General features: G+C 32.7%; 1 protein-coding gene across 1 annotated transcript; it reads left to right on the forward strand.

The window, feature by feature from the left end:
• Positions 1–10,968: 10,968 nt before the first annotated feature.
• Positions 10,969–18,690, forward strand: LOC132557927 (serine/threonine-protein kinase nekl-2-like). Its single transcript, XM_060222455.1, has 10 exons — positions 10,969–11,103; positions 12,080–12,346; positions 12,665–12,765; positions 13,866–13,965; positions 14,543–14,650; positions 15,814–16,018; positions 16,749–16,787; positions 17,033–17,099; positions 17,714–17,798; positions 18,487–18,690. Exons 1-10 carry the CDS (start codon positions 10,969–10,971, stop codon positions 18,688–18,690), a joined length of 1,311 nt encoding a protein of 436 aa, XP_060078438.1.
• The last annotated feature ends 1,056 nt before the right edge of the window (positions 18,691–19,746 follow it).

Here is a 19,746-nt window from a genome sequence, read left to right on the forward strand (position 1 = left end):
CGATAGTTGTAAATAATATATAAATCATATGTTCCCACCGATGTTGTTATTGTTATGGAACTGTAAAGTTGATCTATAATTTGTTTTAATGGCTCATAAAATAGCGTTGTTGGTATATATATATATATATATATATATATGTTTTTGAGATAAATATTAGAATTGTGATTTTGGAAATTTGTTGAATTTGATTGTTAATTTCAAATCTTCATTATAGACCTACATTATCATTCCAGTCCATAGAGGGACATTTTCAATACCAGGATAGTTGAAGTCACAAATTCTGATTGCTGTTTGTGTTATGTAACTTGTAAATAGATATGTCTAATCAAAGACGTTTAGTCCAAGACTAGAATCATAGAGAATTCTATTATTCATAACGTCAGTACTTAAATAGACTTACTATGAACTATCATGATATGCGTGTTCAGAAAAGACCCTTTTTCTGTTGGATATTTTAACCTGTTTTAGACCTGACGAAGCCCTCTCCAGGTTGAAACTGGTCGGCATATCAATATAGTTTTAATAAAAATAAAGCACCTTTAACAGAGTAAGTCAGGTCGTTGCACCTCCTTGTTCATACTGTTTAGGATATGTTGCCATGATCTTTACTAGTTTTTTGGTATATCCTGGTTCTTGTGACTGTCTTAACCTTGTTTGTGTATCTCCCGATTTCTTCCTGTGGCTCGTACTTTTATCAGGTGTTTATGTAACCTGTTGATTACCGTATTGTTTAATGTCACAATGCCTACCATTGTTGCTAACATTTGTTTCAATGCCTGTTGTTTTTAGTGGCTGTGTTGTCTTTACATTGCTATCTTCCAGGTAGGTTGGCTGTCTTACCTTCGTTGTGATGCCTCATGCTTGTTTTATATTTGTTTCAATAAGTCTTTTAGTTCTCATGGTGGTCCTATCATTAGGTTTGTGTCTTTGTTAACTTGCCTCCTTGATCTTGACGAATGTACTATATTTGCGTTGGTCTGTGTTTGTCGTATCATGATTCCAGTGTTTGCCCAATATTTGCTTTGGTCTGTGTTTGTTGTATCATGATTCCAGTGTTTTTGGCTATATTTACTTTGGTCTGTGTTTGTTGTATCATGATTCCAGTGTTTTACCTATATTTGCTTTGGTCGGTGTTTGTCGTATCATGATTCCAGTGTTTGCCCTATATTTACTTTGGTCTGTGTTTGTTGTATCATGATTCCAGTGTTTGCCCTATATTTGCTTTGGTCTGTGTTTGTCGTTTCATGATTCCAGTGTTTGCCCTATATTTACTTTGATCTGTGTTTGTTGTATCATGATTCCAGTGTTTTACCTATATTTGCTTTGGTCAGTGTTTGTCGTATCATGATTCCAGTGTTTGCCCTATATTTGCTGTGGTTCATGTTTTTAATGTCTCATGGTTCTTATGATTTCCCTGTATTTGTTTTGGTGTCTCAGTTGATCTCTCCTCTTGCTGGTGGCTTTCATGGTTTTATTTGTTTTGTCCTGGATACTACGGTTACCATGCGTCTTTGTTGTGGTATCCAGTGCTACTGTTGGATCTCTTTCCTTTGTTAAGATGTTCCCTGTTTCTGTTCCTTATATTGTTGTGTCTCCTGGTTAGAGTTGTTGTATGCTCTATCATGAGACCTGATTTATGATGGAGTTATTGATGATTCCATGTGTTTTTTTTTCTCTTCAACCACATGAATTTTGTATCTGCAAAATATTGAAGTGAAAAAAAAGGTAGAAACATACAAAAGACATGAAACCACACAAGGATGTATACTAAACATTTCCTGCAATCTACATGATGACCAAAAAGCTGTACTACTTTGCACTAGTTATTGACAAAAGTTATCAATAACAATAATTCAGGTATCCATAATCTGAACGAGGAAAAACCTTGCTGCAATACACAAGATATTAAACGCTTTAATATATCAAATCTATTCTGATGACCAGATTGTTGTCTCAAACATTCCATATTGAACTGAAAATTTGTTTCACCAACAAATATTCTGATGAATAAAAAGAACAGACATGTAGGTGAATGGAACAATGTCTTTTTACTTACAAAAATTTTGATAAATACATTTAATGAAAAGAATGTTTTAAAAATATTTTGATGCATAAAAAAATGAAATACAGTTGTACTTAAATGATAACAGGTTTGACATACAAATGAATTATGAATGTGTTGGGTGTGTATATGAGTTATGGATGTTTTTGACATAAGTGGGGATGGAAGTGCATTTTTATGTTGTTGATATTGGTGGTTGTAAACGCTATAATCATACAACATTAAACGTCTTTAAATAATGTTTGATTCTGTCATCTCCCTCCCGCTGAAAACTTGCCATTGGCTATCTTGATTCATTACTGTTTGTCTACGAGTTAAGCTTACAGGAACAAAAATGTAGGACCAAGTTCATAGCAACCAAAATATTGAGATTTTATTTTTGCATTTAAATTATTTTGAGTAAAGTATTGACATAACTAAAGTTTATTAGCATTATCCCAAACATCCAAGGTAGTGATGCAGCCAAGGTTAAAATTGGCCGCCATTGTTGATTCTAGAACATGGAGTTTTAATGAGATCTTTGGAAGTGCAGACATGAAAATTGAGTTTAACATTCTGGATATGTTTGTGATCCTATCAAAGACCTGATTTATTGGTTCCAATATTTACTTTGTACAAAACACAGATATGAACACACACTTGAATTGTCTACTTGGTTTCAACTATAGATAAATTAGAAGCAGTTAATTTGTCATATACAGCTTTTATAATAGAATCTTTTATTTCGGTTGTTATTTGACCTAGCTGGTTTAGATAATTCAATTAATCATAATAAACACAATGTGTCTACAACTGCCTCTCCAGGTATTTACAAAGCGAAATCTCCCATTTGCCAACTCTTTCAAACGTTTGCTTGCGGTTGGGAAAACAATGGTAGTGAAACAAGAATTAAAAGGAGAATAATTTAGATGGCTTGCCAGTTGTGTTTTATTTTTCGGTTAAAATTATTGTGATGTGTAGAGATTAATTATAAAAAGTTGATGATATTAAACAAACAAATTATGTAATGAATGATGCATTGTCTCACCAAAGGGTAATTCGAAAGAAGATTCGTCCTCGTGCTTGTATTCATAGGCAGACTTATTGTATAACAGCTGTAGTGGATAAGTTGGTAGCCTTTATAGGTATTCATAGAAATTGTGAATTTATTTGTCATTTGAATGGGTTGTAAATGTATTTGATGTGGGAATGAATAAAGAATAAACTACAGGTGTAAATGGATTATAGATATAGTTGAGTTGTAAATGGATTTTAAATGTATTTGACGTGTAAATGGATTATGAATGTATTTGATGTGTAAATGGATTATAAATGTATTTGACTTGTAAATGGATTATAAATGTATTTGATGTGCAAATGGATTATAAATGTACTTTATTTGATATGTAATGGAGTATGGGTGTAGTGCCAGTTTTTAATAACTCTATATTTTATAAAATAAAATTTGCCATGTAGATTTTAAAATGATCTCAAAAGTGATTACATTTGGACCAGACATATATTTTTGACCATTTAGAAGAGACTTTAATCAAGTTGAAATGTTAATGTTCAAATATTGTCATCTCCTTGTCTTTTTAAGATAAGCAAATTTATATAAGTACATGAAATGTACCCCTAATTATTTTTATATGACATTATTTTAATAATTTGAAATGATTTATGTTTGACTAAAATGTGTTAGATCTCCATCATTCCCTAAAGATAATGATATGATATGAATGCACATTTTCTATGCAAAATGTTTCACGTATTGAATAATATATTTCATCAAAAATATTCCTAATCTTTTCACCAAGTGTTATGTATACACAGATAAAAATTCATATTTTCATACTTGCCAACTTAGGTATGTATGAAGGCCTATATGGTAATTTGAAGTACTTCCTTTTGATTTTCTTTGAAATTGCAACATCATGATAAATATTTTAAATTCTGACAAGGTCTCAAAATATGCTTGTTGGTATAGAAGGTGACTGAAATATTTTTTGTTACATTTGATGGAAAGTTTTAGGCACATAGGATAACATTGTTATTCTATATGTATAATGTATGTTGTTCGAAGCTGTGATTTGAAACATTAACTGACAAGCAATTACTGTGTATTAGACAGTGTAGGTTCTCAGTGATATTGGCATAAAACATATTTTCCCCAAGTTCCTTATGTCGTTTTCCAAAGGCATTTTTCACCTAATCTTTTTGTATAACTCTATTTACTCCTGTTAAACCCACCATTAGGGAGAGACGGGGCGGGCCAATCTATATGATGATTTTTGGGATATCATATATAAAGACGCAAGTTTTTAAATAGATACATACAGTTGTAAGAATATTTGATATATACATGGATTATAACAGTACAAACACATTCAATACCAGTAGTGGATTTAAACACTTCAGCGGTCTCACAAAATGTTTGCTGTTCATCACAAGTGTATACAGTTTTACATACATAATGCGTTGCAGTATCACTGAAGGATATTTATGATTTTTACACTGTACTATTAAGGAAGGATAGAAATAGACTGCAAAGGTCATGTTTGCTTAGAGAGGTGGGAAGATTAAATTCACTTTGACACTTTGGAGGGGGTGGGTGATTCAGTTTTTCGCAGATTTTGTCTTTTAAAATTTGTTACGTCCACTCATCATATTTACATCATTGTTATATCACTATGCTGAACTTTCAAATGAATATTATTACATATATTATCCTTAAAACCCTAAAAAAAAGTAAATATAAATCAGGCCCCGCCCCCACCCCACAAGCAATGTACATCAGTTCATCGTCTATTTCTTCTTTTAATCCCAAGATTATAGCATGCAAGAATGTTGTAGAGATTTGAAAGACTCCAATATTGAGGAAAACCCAACTACTATCACCAGTAGTTTGTTCCACTAATATTAGCTCACACGGGGATTTATAGACATAATTTTTTTTACCAGTTTGTATAAATAAATAAGATGTCATCATCTCCTCTATGCAGGACTTATGTGTTTAAATATTCCATGATTTATACCAATTTACTGAGAACATTTTATTGTTTTTATGTTAACATCATTCGAATCTGGTTATATTCACAAGGGAGCTTAATTTTGGATTATGGGTACGTTTTATCACCTTTGTTGGCGGTATTTGTAAGGAGAATTATAACATTTTTACAGGTTGTCTCATTGATAGGAAGGGCTAAGAAAAAATGTACAGGTTACAAAGACATTTCAACTAAGTGTATCTAGGTGAGGAATCATAATGTTGTTATATTGCGATGTTTTTCGTAATAAATAAACTAACCATGCTTAAAGTTTTATGATTTATTGTGTTTTATCACCGAACCAATATACATCAATATTAGTTTAATAACAACTTTAAAACAAACCGGTATATAGTATTGCTGTTGTTGGTCTGAATGAATAGTACTTCAGACGTGTAGAACAAAGACGAGTGTGTTCTTAGCACCATACAACCTCCTTGCCATGGAGTCTTCCCCGAACACCAACTCTGTATATGACAACATGTTTACATAGGTCAACTGTGATGATAGTGGATTATAAGCTGTTTTAGAATTGTAGTACAGGTAACTTGCACAGGTAAATTCTGATAACTATTTAGAAAACAGGTAAATGAGATGATTAAGTTCTGATTCTGATAACTGTTCAGAAAACTGAAAACTGTTAATAACTGTAAAATAAAGGAATCAAATATCTGTGTTAAAGCTATTCAATGGGAAATGTATAAAAGCTAAGTTCATTTTGGGAAATGATCATATTTCAATCTGCACTTTGAAAGATCAATATCTCAATCATTGCTTGATTTATTACTGTACTTTTGTCACAGATATATATTGTCAAATCATAACTTTTCTCATATATATTAGTTAATCTTGTATTTTCTCTCAGTTTTTGTGTAAATTGTAACTTTTGTCAAATATTAGTTAATCTAGTATTTTCTCTCAGTTTTTGTGTAAATTGTAACTTTTGTCAAATATTAGTTAATCTTGTATTTTCTCTCAGTTTTTTTGTAAATTGTGTTTAATTTGAGTGATATTATTATCTTTGTTGTTTGATACAAGGACAGTATGGCTAATGCTCAGATCAAAGTTAAGTTCATCACCAACAGAAGAGGCGGACAGAACCTTTCACATAATGGATTCATCTTCAGACAGATTCGAAAGAACGGCAGCAGGACATTCTGGAGATGTTCGACCTCAGGCTGCTCAGCATCACTCTCGACAATCGACAACATACCAGCTAACTTCGGAAGAAATCCACACACCCACGCCTCAGACCCAGCCAGTGTTGTAGCCAAACAGATCATGAACCAGATCACCAACAAATGCGTATAATCGGTCCAGCCTATTCCGTCCATCTTTGAGGAAGAGCTCAATCAACTCTGAGACAACGACTGGGATGACACTTCCAAGGCCGTGGTCCAGCGACTACCAACATTCTACACAGCGAAATCGTCTCTTTACCGTGCTCGCCGCAAGCAGACTCCTCCACTACCAAAGGCTTTGGCCGACATCACCTTGGATGGAAGATGGACAGAAGCATCTACAGGCGAACCATTTCTCCTCTTTGACGACGGTGAACAGAACAACAGGATGATCGCATTCGCTTCGTCGGAGAACCTGGCCGAACTTGCAGCATCTGACACCTTCTTCTGTGACGGAACTTTCTACAACTGTCCAACAATGTTTCATCAGATTAACAGCGTCCATGTACAGAATGAAGGCATCATGACACCAGTCGTATACGCATTACTTCCCGTAAAGAGCCAGGCAATCTACAGCCGTTTCTTCACCCTTCTCCAGGATCACATGGCACACTTCGACATTCCATTCCGACCCACTACAGCCTTCGTTGATTTTGAGGTAGCTGCACACAATGATAGAGGGAGATCGTACCACCTGGAACCACTTCTCAACCGAGGGACCCCGGACTACTAACCATCTGGAAGCTTGGCAAGGAAAACTGAAGAAGGTACTGCATGCCCACCCCAACATCTACACCATCATCCAGACGTTTAAGGACATACAGAACATGAACGACATCAGCCGGATTCAGAGAGATGCAGGAGGCACCATTCAACCCCGGAAGAAGAAATACGCCAACATTGACAGACGCCTGGCCACCTTGAAGGACCGTTACCAGACTGGGACAATCGACCTGATGACCTATGCCGATTCAGCATCCGAGCTTCTGCATCTTGGATAGAGTGTTTTGTGTTTTCTGGACTTATGGATTACTTGATTATCACAGGTTGTAAAAGGACATAATATCTAGATAAATGGATTATGTATTGTCATACATAGTGCTAATTCAGCTTCATTTAGGGGTTTACTATTTATATTAGATCATACTTTATTTAATGCTAAGATGTGGATAATGTTTCAACATCATATATATGTAATACAAATACAATTTAATAACAGACATCAGTGTATCATTGTGACTTACTAAATTTTATTTATCAATTAAATATAATCTTATATGATAATCATTAAAATAATAAATAACAATTTTAAATACTAATAATTAATAACTATTTTGTAATACTTAATATACTAAAAAATGTGTTACATTTATATATGTAAAACAAAAAAACTTTACCTATTTCCTTATTGATATGTACGTATCCTATTTACAAGGACAAGTTGACATTCTTAGTTGAAACAGACTATAACTTTAACATCAAAGGATTCCCTTTATAAACACCCTCCTTTCAAGTTGGCAGAGTTGGTGTTCGGGGAATGAGCCCTTGCCATTGCCATAGTTTAACGAGCACATTGTGAAATTTGAAACCTTTTTTCTGTGCTCTCCCTGAACGAAACTTTCGAAAACATATTTACTTTTGTTATTTAGTATGTCTTAAGCGTCCATCAAATTGATTTAATCTAATTTATATACTCTTCACTACACTAGACTCTTCAAGTTGAAAGGTATTTACGGAATCAGTTGCGTAATATCTTTTTTCTGATGAAATACGCAGTGACATGAATTAAGTTAAGATGATTTACAAGTCCAATAATCGGACGTGTTTATTGTCGAGATTTCGTGACTGTTGTATCTCAATGTTACATGTGATTTACAAACCCTTTATATCATTCTATACCTACGTTAATTACATCAACAGAAGAGTACTGACAGTGTTTAGAAATGGCATACTTACTTGACTCTTATATTACGCTTTATAAATCATGCGTGTAATGATTGGTAAGGTTTTCCGTCTTAAGGTTTTAAACCGATATTTTGTATTGATTCTTGTATTAGAAAGCGTCTTTTGTTTCATCCGCGACATCCGCCATGTAAACTTTGGTCTATCCAATGTTACGCTCTCAGATGAGACCAAGGTACCCAACAATGGAACCAACAGGCACACTTATATCCACCAAAAATATAATATTTTTCAATGAGATCACCATGACGACCAAAAAGCTTTCCTAAAAGTTTTCTTCGTCTCTTGAAACCGTACGTATATCGAGTCTGTCTGTTGACATCCTGCACGAAAATTGTGCTACTGGGAAGAAGTCCTTGGATATGTAATAAATAAAGTAAAGAGCTGATATTTTTTATTTTCTTTCTAAAGGTGAACTACCAGGATTATCAATGGGTATATGAAAGGGATTAAAACGGTGGGAAGTGGTTGAGGAAGGAGAGCAATATGAGGTGGGCAGAGGAAAATATCGGAAGGCGATTGGCACTATCGGCACCATTGTTAAGCTTTAAAGTGGCGATCTAGTCAGAGACAGAAAATCTCAACCTATACATAATGATACCATTTAAGATATCGAATCATTTCATAGCAAATTAACAAGTAATTGGATTCGACAAGTTGGCGAAAATTTGAATTGTAACCTTGGCCGAGTGATTTGGCCAGTTACTATTAATTTCGCAATGCTGCTTTTATCGATTTATCTGGTGTGTGATGGTGATCAATGTGCACATATCTTACTTTATATTACGTCTGCATATTGTAGATCTGGGATGGGAAAACAAACGTGGAGCTTATGTAATAAGCCTCGTTTCTGGAAAATGTTGGGGTAATTTGTTTCTTCTCTTAACAAATAAACCATGTTTAAATCAAACACAATCACGCCACCAAGTATCAACTCATGATACTTAATTTTATTATTATTCGAAGTGAAGTGTTTTGCCATTATTGCTTCAAGTCAGGTTCCCGTGTTTATTGAACCCATCACAAGGTGTTTCCAGCACGCTCGACATTATATACAGTCTCTCATTCAATAAAGAAATGATATATTATTATGCACTGCGACGTGTTTACCTATTAAGCGACAATGGTATGTGCGTGTACCTGTTATCAATATGATTTAAAGTATAATATATTGTCAAATAATGCTTGTACTGATCGGTCTTGAAAAGTTCACTAGATTGACCGTGGGAAGTTGTACAATGATAACTTCCTTGTCTTCACTTTGTGTAATAGGTAAAAAGAGACGTAAACGAGAACCACCAGTAAATTGAAATACAATCATTTTTTTTACCTCCCGACCGCTAACAGGAGAAAATGGTATTTTAATTCGTAGATTATAAGTATATAAGTAGACAATCGAATTTCCGATAGCTGATTTTTATACAAAACTGTGATCCATGATAGAGCCAATTAAAAATTGCAAATTACAATCTACAAAATGATTGCTGTCTTTAATGTATAGCAATGGTTATAATTTGAGTTTAAGTTTGTTGATGGGTTTCGACAAACTTTTCAACAACTTACACGCAAAATACGCAATAAAAATGTTATATTGGAAAAAGCACTTATCAATAGAAATTTAGTAACATATGTAGTATCTGCAGATACATATAACTACCACTTTCACTTTTGGTTTTTGTTAATGATCAGAAAAATCCCCAAGAAGAGATGATCACTGTCAAAAGTTGGGGTCCTCACTTAAACAAACAAGTATCATTATAGAACTATATATACTCTTGTGTTTATTTCCTGTCAAACCGAAAGTACAAAATGTAATTTCACATATTTTTTTTTTCAAATGACGATGATAAAATAAAATCAGCTGAAAAATGTTCCACGGAATAATAAATAGGTTAACGATAAATGTGTTTTAGCACTGTTGGTTTAAAAAATGCATACGCGATAAGGGCCAGGGAAACCGTCAAACTGTTAAGTACTATATCGACCAGGACATCATCAGCTTAACCATGTCAAAAGCAGAAGTGGAAATTCTTCTTTTTCTAGGTTTGTAATTTACTAAATAATAAAAGACAATAAGATTTATAATTCATTTGCATTATGCTTATCTTTGGCATGACGTTATATTAAGTCGAGACTTCAGGTGAAAACATAGAGTAATTCAATGTTGTGACTTTTGCACTGTGCGAATTCGTCAATGATATCTTTTCTGGGGTGCTCCCACGTCGTGGATTTTAAACTATGTATTGCCACTGTGGTTTCTACAATGTCGGATGAATTCATCGACTGCTAAGCCATGAGTCATATCGAAGATTTACTTACACTACAGTGAATAACTGTCATTCTGCACCTACATAATGTTTTCAAGTTATCATATTAGTGTATGTAGAACGCACAGGTGACTAAGTGCACCATGTCACAGGGTAGAGACAATAGTGCCAGACAACTCAGTGTATTTTTTTTAAATATAAGCATTGGCGTATTGATCATGTCGCACGGTTGGGCGATTCAGGAAGTTGAATAGTTTAGGCAATCAGTGGAAAATTTCAACAGCAAATCTAAACATCTACGTCAACAAATGCTGACAATCTGAGAGGGTTAAAGGGCACGTGTATTTGTAGAGGCACACTGTAAACTCGTTGCAGTCCACCGTATTAGTATCTGCGTTTCCCTTTTTGCAAACAAATTCAAACGGACTTGGGATATATCTGCTGTAAAGTATATCAATACGAGCGATATGGCAAGCTTTCTTAACAGGAAGAAGATTTTTGGAGATTACATCGAGATAGATCAGTTAGGGAAAGGAACATTTGGACAAGTTTTTCTGGTAAAGAAGAAAGACGACACAGGGGAGACTGATTCACGAACACAGGTAGGTGTTGTTTACCTGTACATCAAACTGTATAATGACTAACTAGTGCGTCTGTTACAACATGCTCGGGGATCGACCTAGATTAATTTAGGTGATTAAATGCTACTGCACCACCGACTAAATCTGGAGTATAGGAATCAGAATAAATAGAGACGAAGTTCTCGGTTTGTTTTAGATTTATTGTTTTTTTATTTTGTTTCTTTTTTAAAGTAAACTTTAATCAGTGAGACAATACAAGAACATTAACATATAAGACGCAGACATATGTTGACAATATACAATGCATTTTATGGAACCAACTCACCGTTTAAGAGGTCGAATTATTGTGAACATATTCATTCATATCTTAATTTAATTTGTTGACGTAATCAGTATTGTGATTTGTGATGTAACTTTCAGTTCCTAATTGTGTAATCTGCACATTAGCTCTTCCGATATATTTTGATTTTCCCCTTTATTTGTATTCCAAATCTAACTAGCGAAACAATTTATATTAACACCTTAATGTTAAGACATATTGATTTATAGTGTAAATCCTCAGGCTTATAGTGTAGAACTAGTGATTTAGTGATTTATACTCAAGATGAAGCGATTCGTTTCCAGGTAGGAGGGTATTGTACGCAAAACTATCATTACTCCTGTATAAGTGAAAACAAACAAGGAAGTTGATTTCTTGCGCATGAGTGCATAGATTGAACCATTTTAGACACATCCCGGCATGTTTGTTATCTTTAATGCATGTTCTTGACATGACAAAAACAAGCACATTTTTCCAAACCAACTAATTGTATTTGATAAAGAAATTTTTTGATTGAAAAAAAAAAAAAAAACCAACAAAAAACACAAAGGCCGCACGGCCTGTAGGTACACATACATAATCATATACAATATATTTTTTTATATTAAATAAAGAAAATAGGATTATTAGAGACACATTCGTTTAGAGTCAGGTATGTGTGTTTTCTTTAACATGTAGAAGTTTGCTCTAAAGAAGATTCCGTTTCCGGAAGCAAATCGCAAGCGAGAAGAGGAACTTGTCCAACGCGAGGAGGACATCCTCAAAACCGTGAAACACCGTCATTTGGTGGGATATGTTGACTCTTTCCGGGATAAAAACACTGTGTACATGATTATGGAGTACTGCGATGGTGGCACCTTGCATGCGTTTATCCGTAAACTTACCAACGGAATGCCGGAAGATATGTTCTTGTGTTTTGTAGAACAAATAGCACACGGAATAAAGGTATTATCCAAAGAATAGAAATTGGGGAAAAATAATATGATGTAATATATATATATTTTTTTCATTTGTTATTGTATTCATAGCAAGATAACTGCATTACTACTATGAGATAACGATACGTTCATTAACACATATTAATTCTTTTTAGGTATAGTGATAATTAAATGCTTTACAAATCAAGGGTTTAGACGCTGGAAGTTGCTATACTTATGCATGAAATGCAAACTGATCACAACTATCAAAGCATTCTATTAATAGTCTATTTAGCCTCAAATATTTATTCACTTTCTTAAAATATTTTTCTTCCTTCATTCGCAGTATCTTCATCAAAAGAAAATCATGCATCGAGATATTAAAACCAAAAACATTCTGCTGTCGAGTGGAAACATTCTCAAGATATGTGACTTTGGTATTGCAAAGTATGGCCATGTTTTCCTTTCCTTCTCTTTGTTTTGTTTTGCTTTTTTTTAAAATTTGATTATTTTTCTGATATTGTTATCTAATATCCATAATGTTTAAAATGCTAATGAGACAAATTTAACATGAAATTGCAGCAATGTATTCTGTTTCAGCTTTATCTGCTATGAAATATGATAGACTTGATATTCTATTGAATCTATAAGTCAGATGAATTATATAAAAATGGTAATAATCAATTAATTTGATACTGATAATCTGATGACTTGCCTTTGAAAACTAATTTGATGTTACCCTTATTGTCAACAAAATATAATTACATCACAAATATACTGAGTATAAATTATATTTATCTATACATCACAGATATTTCAGGAGTAAATTATATCTATCAATCACAGATATACTGTGTATAATTATATTTATACATCACAGATATACCGTGTATAATTATATTTATACATCACAGATATACTGTGTTTAATTATATTTATACATCACAGATATTTCAGGTGTAAATTATATCCATCAATCACAGATATACTGTGTTTAATTATATTTATACATCACAGATGTACTGTGTATAATTATATTTATACATTACAGATGTACTGTGTTTAATTATATTTATACATCACAGAAGTACTGTGTATAATTCTATTTATACATCACAGATGTACTGTGTATAATTATATTTATACATCACAGATGTACTGTGTATAATTATATTTATACATCACAGATGTACTGTGTTTAATTATATTTATACATCACAGATGTACTGTGTATAATTATATTTATACATCACAGATGTACTGTGTATAATTATATTTATACATCACAGATGTACTGTGTATAATTATATTTATACATCACAGATGTACTGTGTATAATTATATTTATACATCACAGATATACTATGTATAATTATATTTATCTATACATTACAGTTTAACTGTATATAAATCATATTTATCTATGAGTAATATTTCGTTGATTACTACATATTTCATATAAATAACATGTATAACAATTTGATAAGGATTTATCATGTATGAAATCTTTAAAATATTTTACTGATATTACTTCATGTGTTTGATAGATTCACGGAATACACTGGATCAGCTGTAAATTCGACTTGGATGGGTACCCCACGTTATATGAGTCCGGAAATAGTGCAGAGAAAACCATACGAGTTTAAGGTAAAAGTGATTTTCGAATCACATTTGATTTTTAATTATCGACATTGTAAATTTTCAAAAAAGGGCTTAATTGTTTGAAATGGGATTAAATTTTATAGATAAACTGTAGGTTCATATCAAATTGTAGAATACCTTTGGTAGGATACCTTTTGGTTACTATTTCGTAATACCATACTAATATAGCAGAACAATATCTACTTATATGATTTTATAACTTTCAGTTCTGCTTTAATTCATTCACAGATTGAAAAGATTCATTTTTACATAATTCATTTGATACGAAAGATAACGAAAGAGAAATCTATTTTTAACAGTTGGTATTTTAAATTATTTAATGCTGGGAATTCTGGGTAAATCATAATCAGCTCTGTTAATTCATCCGAATGAAGTTAATATTAGCGAGTTTTAGTTCTATAGTGCAACTGTGTTGAACTAATAAGCAAAAAAACCGAGGCGCTGCCCAATTACACATTGTGTGTGATTATCAAAATTTCTAATAATCTTTGTATAATGTTATTTGATAAAGATATGTTACCGAGTTTTTTGACATGGTGGTCTTATGTTTATTTTGATACAGACAGACATATGGAGTCTTGGATGCACAGCATACGAGATGGCAATGTCAGAATATGCGTTTTCAGCAGAAAACCTCAATAACATATTCCAGGACATCAGAGAAAATAAGGTATATACAGAGCATATGAAACGCATAGGTCTATTGAAACTGTCTTTGCCAAGTGTCATGAAAATTCAGACTTGACATTCGAGCGAGAAAGAGTGTTATATAATATTGACGCATAAAATGTAGGCAGATACCTGGATAACAGGGGCAAGTTATAATCCTTATCATGCGCGTACACGTTGATTGCATAGGAACGAGATAGTACTCGAAATAATCCATAATTTGTATTTAGCTTCAGTTTACTAGGTAAGCTGTTTTACTGTGCTAGACCATATGTTTTTACTTTCTGCAATTTGTGACAAGATAAATTTCTATCTATTGAAGTTAATACTATATTTTCACTTTGCTAATTTTACCTGTGTTGTTTGTAAAATAAAAAGGACAGTTTTAAAAAAAAATCGAATATGGGAAATTTAAATAATTATTAAGAGATTTTAAATATTACAGTAACCTTTCCAATTAATGACATACAGATCAACATTTTTCTACATTTATGTAGTAATCAAAACAAAAAAAAGAAAGAAAGATATTTAGAAGTGCAACAGAGTAATATTAAATTTAAAACATCGTGACAAAAAACGAAATGTCAACAATAAAACTATGATAAAGATTCAAAATTGGAGGGAACAAAGTTTAACACAGAGACAACATGAAAAAGAATATGGAGAAAAACAGTGGGTGTTTCCGTAATAAATGTCTGTTGCTTCATCAACGACACACGCCAACGAACACAAATTACTTCATGTCGCACAAGGGAAGAAGACGATGGATGATGAAACTAAGACGTAGGCTTTCGATGTCTGCATAGAACAACCCTTTTCCCCAACCTTCGATTAACAAAAGAAGGAAATCGAAATAACGTGCAATACCTTTTACTCGAATACAATAGTTTGATTGGTTATGACATCATCTTAACTGTTTTTGTTTTTTGTTTTTTGTTTTTATAATTTTGTTCATCTAAACTCGAGGCTAGGTTTTATTAGTCCAAAATGCGAAAATGATCTTTTAAAGGTTCCCATTCCTATTTTTTCTTTTGTGATCAGTAATTAGTGGGGGATGATTAATTGTTAAGATGTAACCCCAGGAACATTTAAAAGGATGCTCACGACAGAAATATTTCTAACTGTACTAACAAATAGTATAAGTAATATTGATTTTTGTGTTAGGTTCCTGATATGTCCGGACTTACGTACTGTGAGGGTATTAAGACACTGATAAAACAGATGTTGGAGATTTCACAAGTCAAGAGACCAAGTGCTAATGAAGTTCTGAATATTATTTCCGAACACGAGTGTTCAACATCGACAACTTCCAAGACAAAGGCAGAAAGAGTGAAAAGTGAGGGATCAACTCCTGATAGCTCATATGGTAGTAAGTACTTTTATTTGATTAAACTTCAGTTTAATAGATATTTTCCCATGAACTTAATTTTCTTAATGTTGGTATTAATTTCGGACAACTCTTTAGGTCCCTTCCACCTCTCCTCTACTGGTGAAAGACCGTAATAGCGAACTTCAAACCTATTTAATAAATAAATATTTCATAATCGGACTTAGTAGGTACAAACAACTGTATGATTAATTGATTTGCTGAAATTTATTTAAGATTTCTGTTCGAAGATGCATTTTTCTGTTTTGCAATACTGTATCTAACAATAAATTCTTATTGAAAGGCACTATTCAGTTGTGTGTCTTTTGTACAATCCTCTAGAGGATAACTATGTTCTTTGTCATTGATATCACCAAGTTTTCAAAATTACGATTTTGACGTCGGAATACATTTTCTGTCATTTGTCTGTGTGAATATAAATTGTTGTACGGATAACCATGTTTTATGCAAAATATTCAAGCAAGCGAAACGCTTGTCAAGTCTCTATAATCCGATATTACTAAAAATTATTAATTAAAATATTTTCGTTGTTCCCGACGTTATGAAATAGAACTCTCAAATTCTAGTCAATCGTTTCATCGAATAAAGCAATGAAAAACCTAATGCAAACAATAATGAAGTTTAAGTCTTTCGATTGATTGACTGAATTAACAAAGCGAACCAATGAAATGCTCGTTGCAATAAACATGTGTTGTTCTAATTCTAGTCTCAGACATTGGTACAACCGAAGATTCTGGATTAGGTGTCAGTTGTAAGTAATATCTATTTTTATAAAGCTAACCATCATCTCAATGTTTACTTTAAACATTCATTTCGTGTCATGTGTGTTAAAGTATACTGTACATCTTAGTAATTGCTTCAGTAAATATGTATCTTCTAGATTTAAAATGATTTAAAACTATTTCACGTTACACTATCTTCTTTGATACACGTAAATCAAATATATTGCTAAATGAAACACTAATTGTAATACATGTCATTCGTTTGATTTTACAGCAAAAGTTAAATGTTCATGTAATAAAGCGAAGAAATATTTAGAACGTGCCTCCACAGTATTCCAAACGTAAGTTCTTACAATTTAGCCTTGGCAAGATGTTGGAATATTCATCTACAGAAACTTTAACAATTTAAAGATTTGACATCTGAATTTAACTTTTACAGAAATCAGAGCTAAATATCAGGGACGAATTTTATGATCCTTTGACATGACATCGTAAGGGAACAGAATATGACATTAATAGATGATATAGAATGAATGGAAAATCTCACTCTGCACTTGTTGAAGTTGTCAAGAAATGAATGTATTAATTTACATATTAAGGAAGCTACTGGTAACTCTTCACTTCCAAAGTTCATTACGTAAAAAAGAAAAAAAAAAACCTTCAAATATTAAGCCTTACATTTATGCATTACTATTATTAAGTGTTGTTTCTATTTATAATTAATCCTAAGCCAAAATTTTTTTTTAATGTAGGTGAAAAGTTTAGCATGATGAATTTTTTAATTCACATAGCAAACTATATGATACAAATATCTAGATATAATTTTTTTCATCGTAAACAAAATTATATTTGACTAGGATTTGAAAGCTTTTAAATATTATTCTGTGTATTATCTTCCGCGATTTTATAGATCAATATTATTCAGAAAATATTTATTGTAACATTTATTTTCCAGTATGCTGGTTGAAATCATCCAGTCTCGACAAGGTGTAGACATCGTGAAGGATGTAAAGTCGGTGCGTTCTTTAGAGGACGCAGAGGTTAGTAGATTAACCAAGGGCGACAATTTGCCATAAACTTTAGCAACAACTGTATGTTTGATGCAAGCTGTTCATTTTGGACACGAGTACCGTCTGAGTTATGCAATATTTTCACTGCCTACATTTCAGTATTCTTCTTCTTTGAATATAAATCACTACGTAGTCACTTCTATATTTTTGAACATAATTAATTTTAGTGGGCTTCGTTTGAAAGACTTTGTAAAAGCCAATGCAGTTTGATTTTTTATTCGTCTTATGCTATATTAACCCCTTAATTTTTATTGAGAGACGCTATTCGCCTATTTGTCTAACTATCCGTTGAAGCGTATTTCTTACACTAGTAGGCTTTGAACTTTCATCGAACTGTGAACGTCGTGGAACGTCACAAAACATTGTATTGTCAGCTTTCATTCGCGTGCCATCAGCATTTCACAAAATCGTCGATATCAATTTTCGCTGCTTTTCAGAAAAGTCTGAAAAATATCCTCTTATACTTAATCTCAATTTGTAGACATGAATTCGTGGATTAGGAGTAAATGAAAATAAATCTTTCACGAAAATTAATGATTCTGCAGTAAACTAATATCTTTAATTGTACATGGGAACACACACGCATGCACGCATTACTTCTGTTGTTATCAATCGAAATTTTTTGCCATTTGTTACTGTTCTTGTTTTTCATTAACAGCAAATTTTGAAGAAGAAAGGAAACAGTCGCGTTAAGAAGAAACTTAATGACATTATGCAGATTGTTGAGTCACTTTACAACGTTGAGAAAGAAATTCAGCGACTTGACGATATGGATTCTACATTTTCTTCCATAGACTTTCAAACCTTCTCAACATGTTCGTCAACAGCCTCGCGGACTCGAACTAGGTACAGTACTGAGTGAGCAGTCTTCATTTATTTCGTCGAGAGCCATGTGAATGTTATTTCCATCTTGAGGAATGTGACGATACAAACTCCATGGCCAGATGTGATTTTAAGCGGTCTTACGTTTTATGTCATTGGCCAAATGTGATATTATACGGAAATGCGTCATTATTATGGTTGAATTATGATTTTATCAGAATTTCCAGAGTTTTGAATTTGTTGTTAATTGATTAGGAAAATAAGTCCTAAAATCTTGATGTCAATCACACCATTTTTGTTCTGAAATGAAAGTCAGGTCTTCTGGTTAATTAAGAACAGAGATGGTTTAATAGGTAAGTTTTTAAGATAGCTCTGATTAGGTCATGTACCTTTTCTAGCAGTGCAATTTCAATGCAAGTTATCAGGAAAAAAGAACGTTTTCTTCATGTTATACACACTGTTAGTGTCTTTTACATTAGAAGATGAATTTCAATGAATGCCTTTAATATAAGTGGATACCAGAGAACCCCTTATACTTTTTACATCTGTCTAGAATTCAACCACATTTTTACACTGTAATGTAGATAAGATATGATCTTGACATTTCATTATCTATTAGCTTTTAATCACGTTTTGTATCCAGTTAGTTTAACTGAAAATTTAAATTATATTGCAATTATGAAATGCCTTCGCAAAAGGCCATTTTCCTTCCACAGAACTGCCCTCTTCCATTTAGCCATCTATGTAAAATTCTGTCTATAGTTCTCATTTTATTAGGCTGCCTAATATAGTTCTAACCATGTCATGCTCTGTAAGTTACCGTCCATCTCTTAGTTACACTACGGGTCTTCTAACAATGATATCGGAGTTTCGTCAATTATTATATTCGAATATTTTTACGTGCTATATTCATTTCAAATGTCGATAAGTTTTTGTCTCTTCGATTCATAAATACGCCGAATTATGAGGTGATGATGTGTCAATTTTTAAAAATATACTATATTGTTTTGATGGTATGATATTTTGTTTCAATCAGGACTCGACAGTGTCATATTGAGTTAGTTTCCTCTGTTTTCATATTGTTTCAATCAGGACT

This window comes from Ylistrum balloti, unplaced genomic scaffold (genome assembly GCF_031769215.1).
Source record: "Ylistrum balloti isolate Yb309-2 unplaced genomic scaffold, AGI_CSIRO_Ybal_v1 Utg370742, whole genome shotgun sequence".
Lineage (NCBI taxonomy): Eukaryota > Metazoa > Mollusca > Bivalvia > Pectinida > Pectinidae > Ylistrum > Ylistrum balloti.

What these genes read in the sequence shown, in the direction of transcription:
- LOC132557927 (XM_060222455.1), top strand. Translation starts at nt 10,969, where the DNA reads ATGGCAAGCTTTCTTAACAGGAAGAAGATTTTTGGAGATTACATCGAG. An exon ending in GAAAACCATACGAGTTTAAG is followed by an intron (nt 13,966 to 14,542) that starts GTAAAAGTGATT and finishes ATTTTGATACAG; the next exon opens with ACAGACATATGGAGTCTTGG. An exon ending in GTTCTTTAGAGGACGCAGAG is followed by an intron (nt 17,799 to 18,486) that starts GTTAGTAGATTA and finishes TTTCATTAACAG; the next exon opens with CAAATTTTGAAGAAGAAAGG.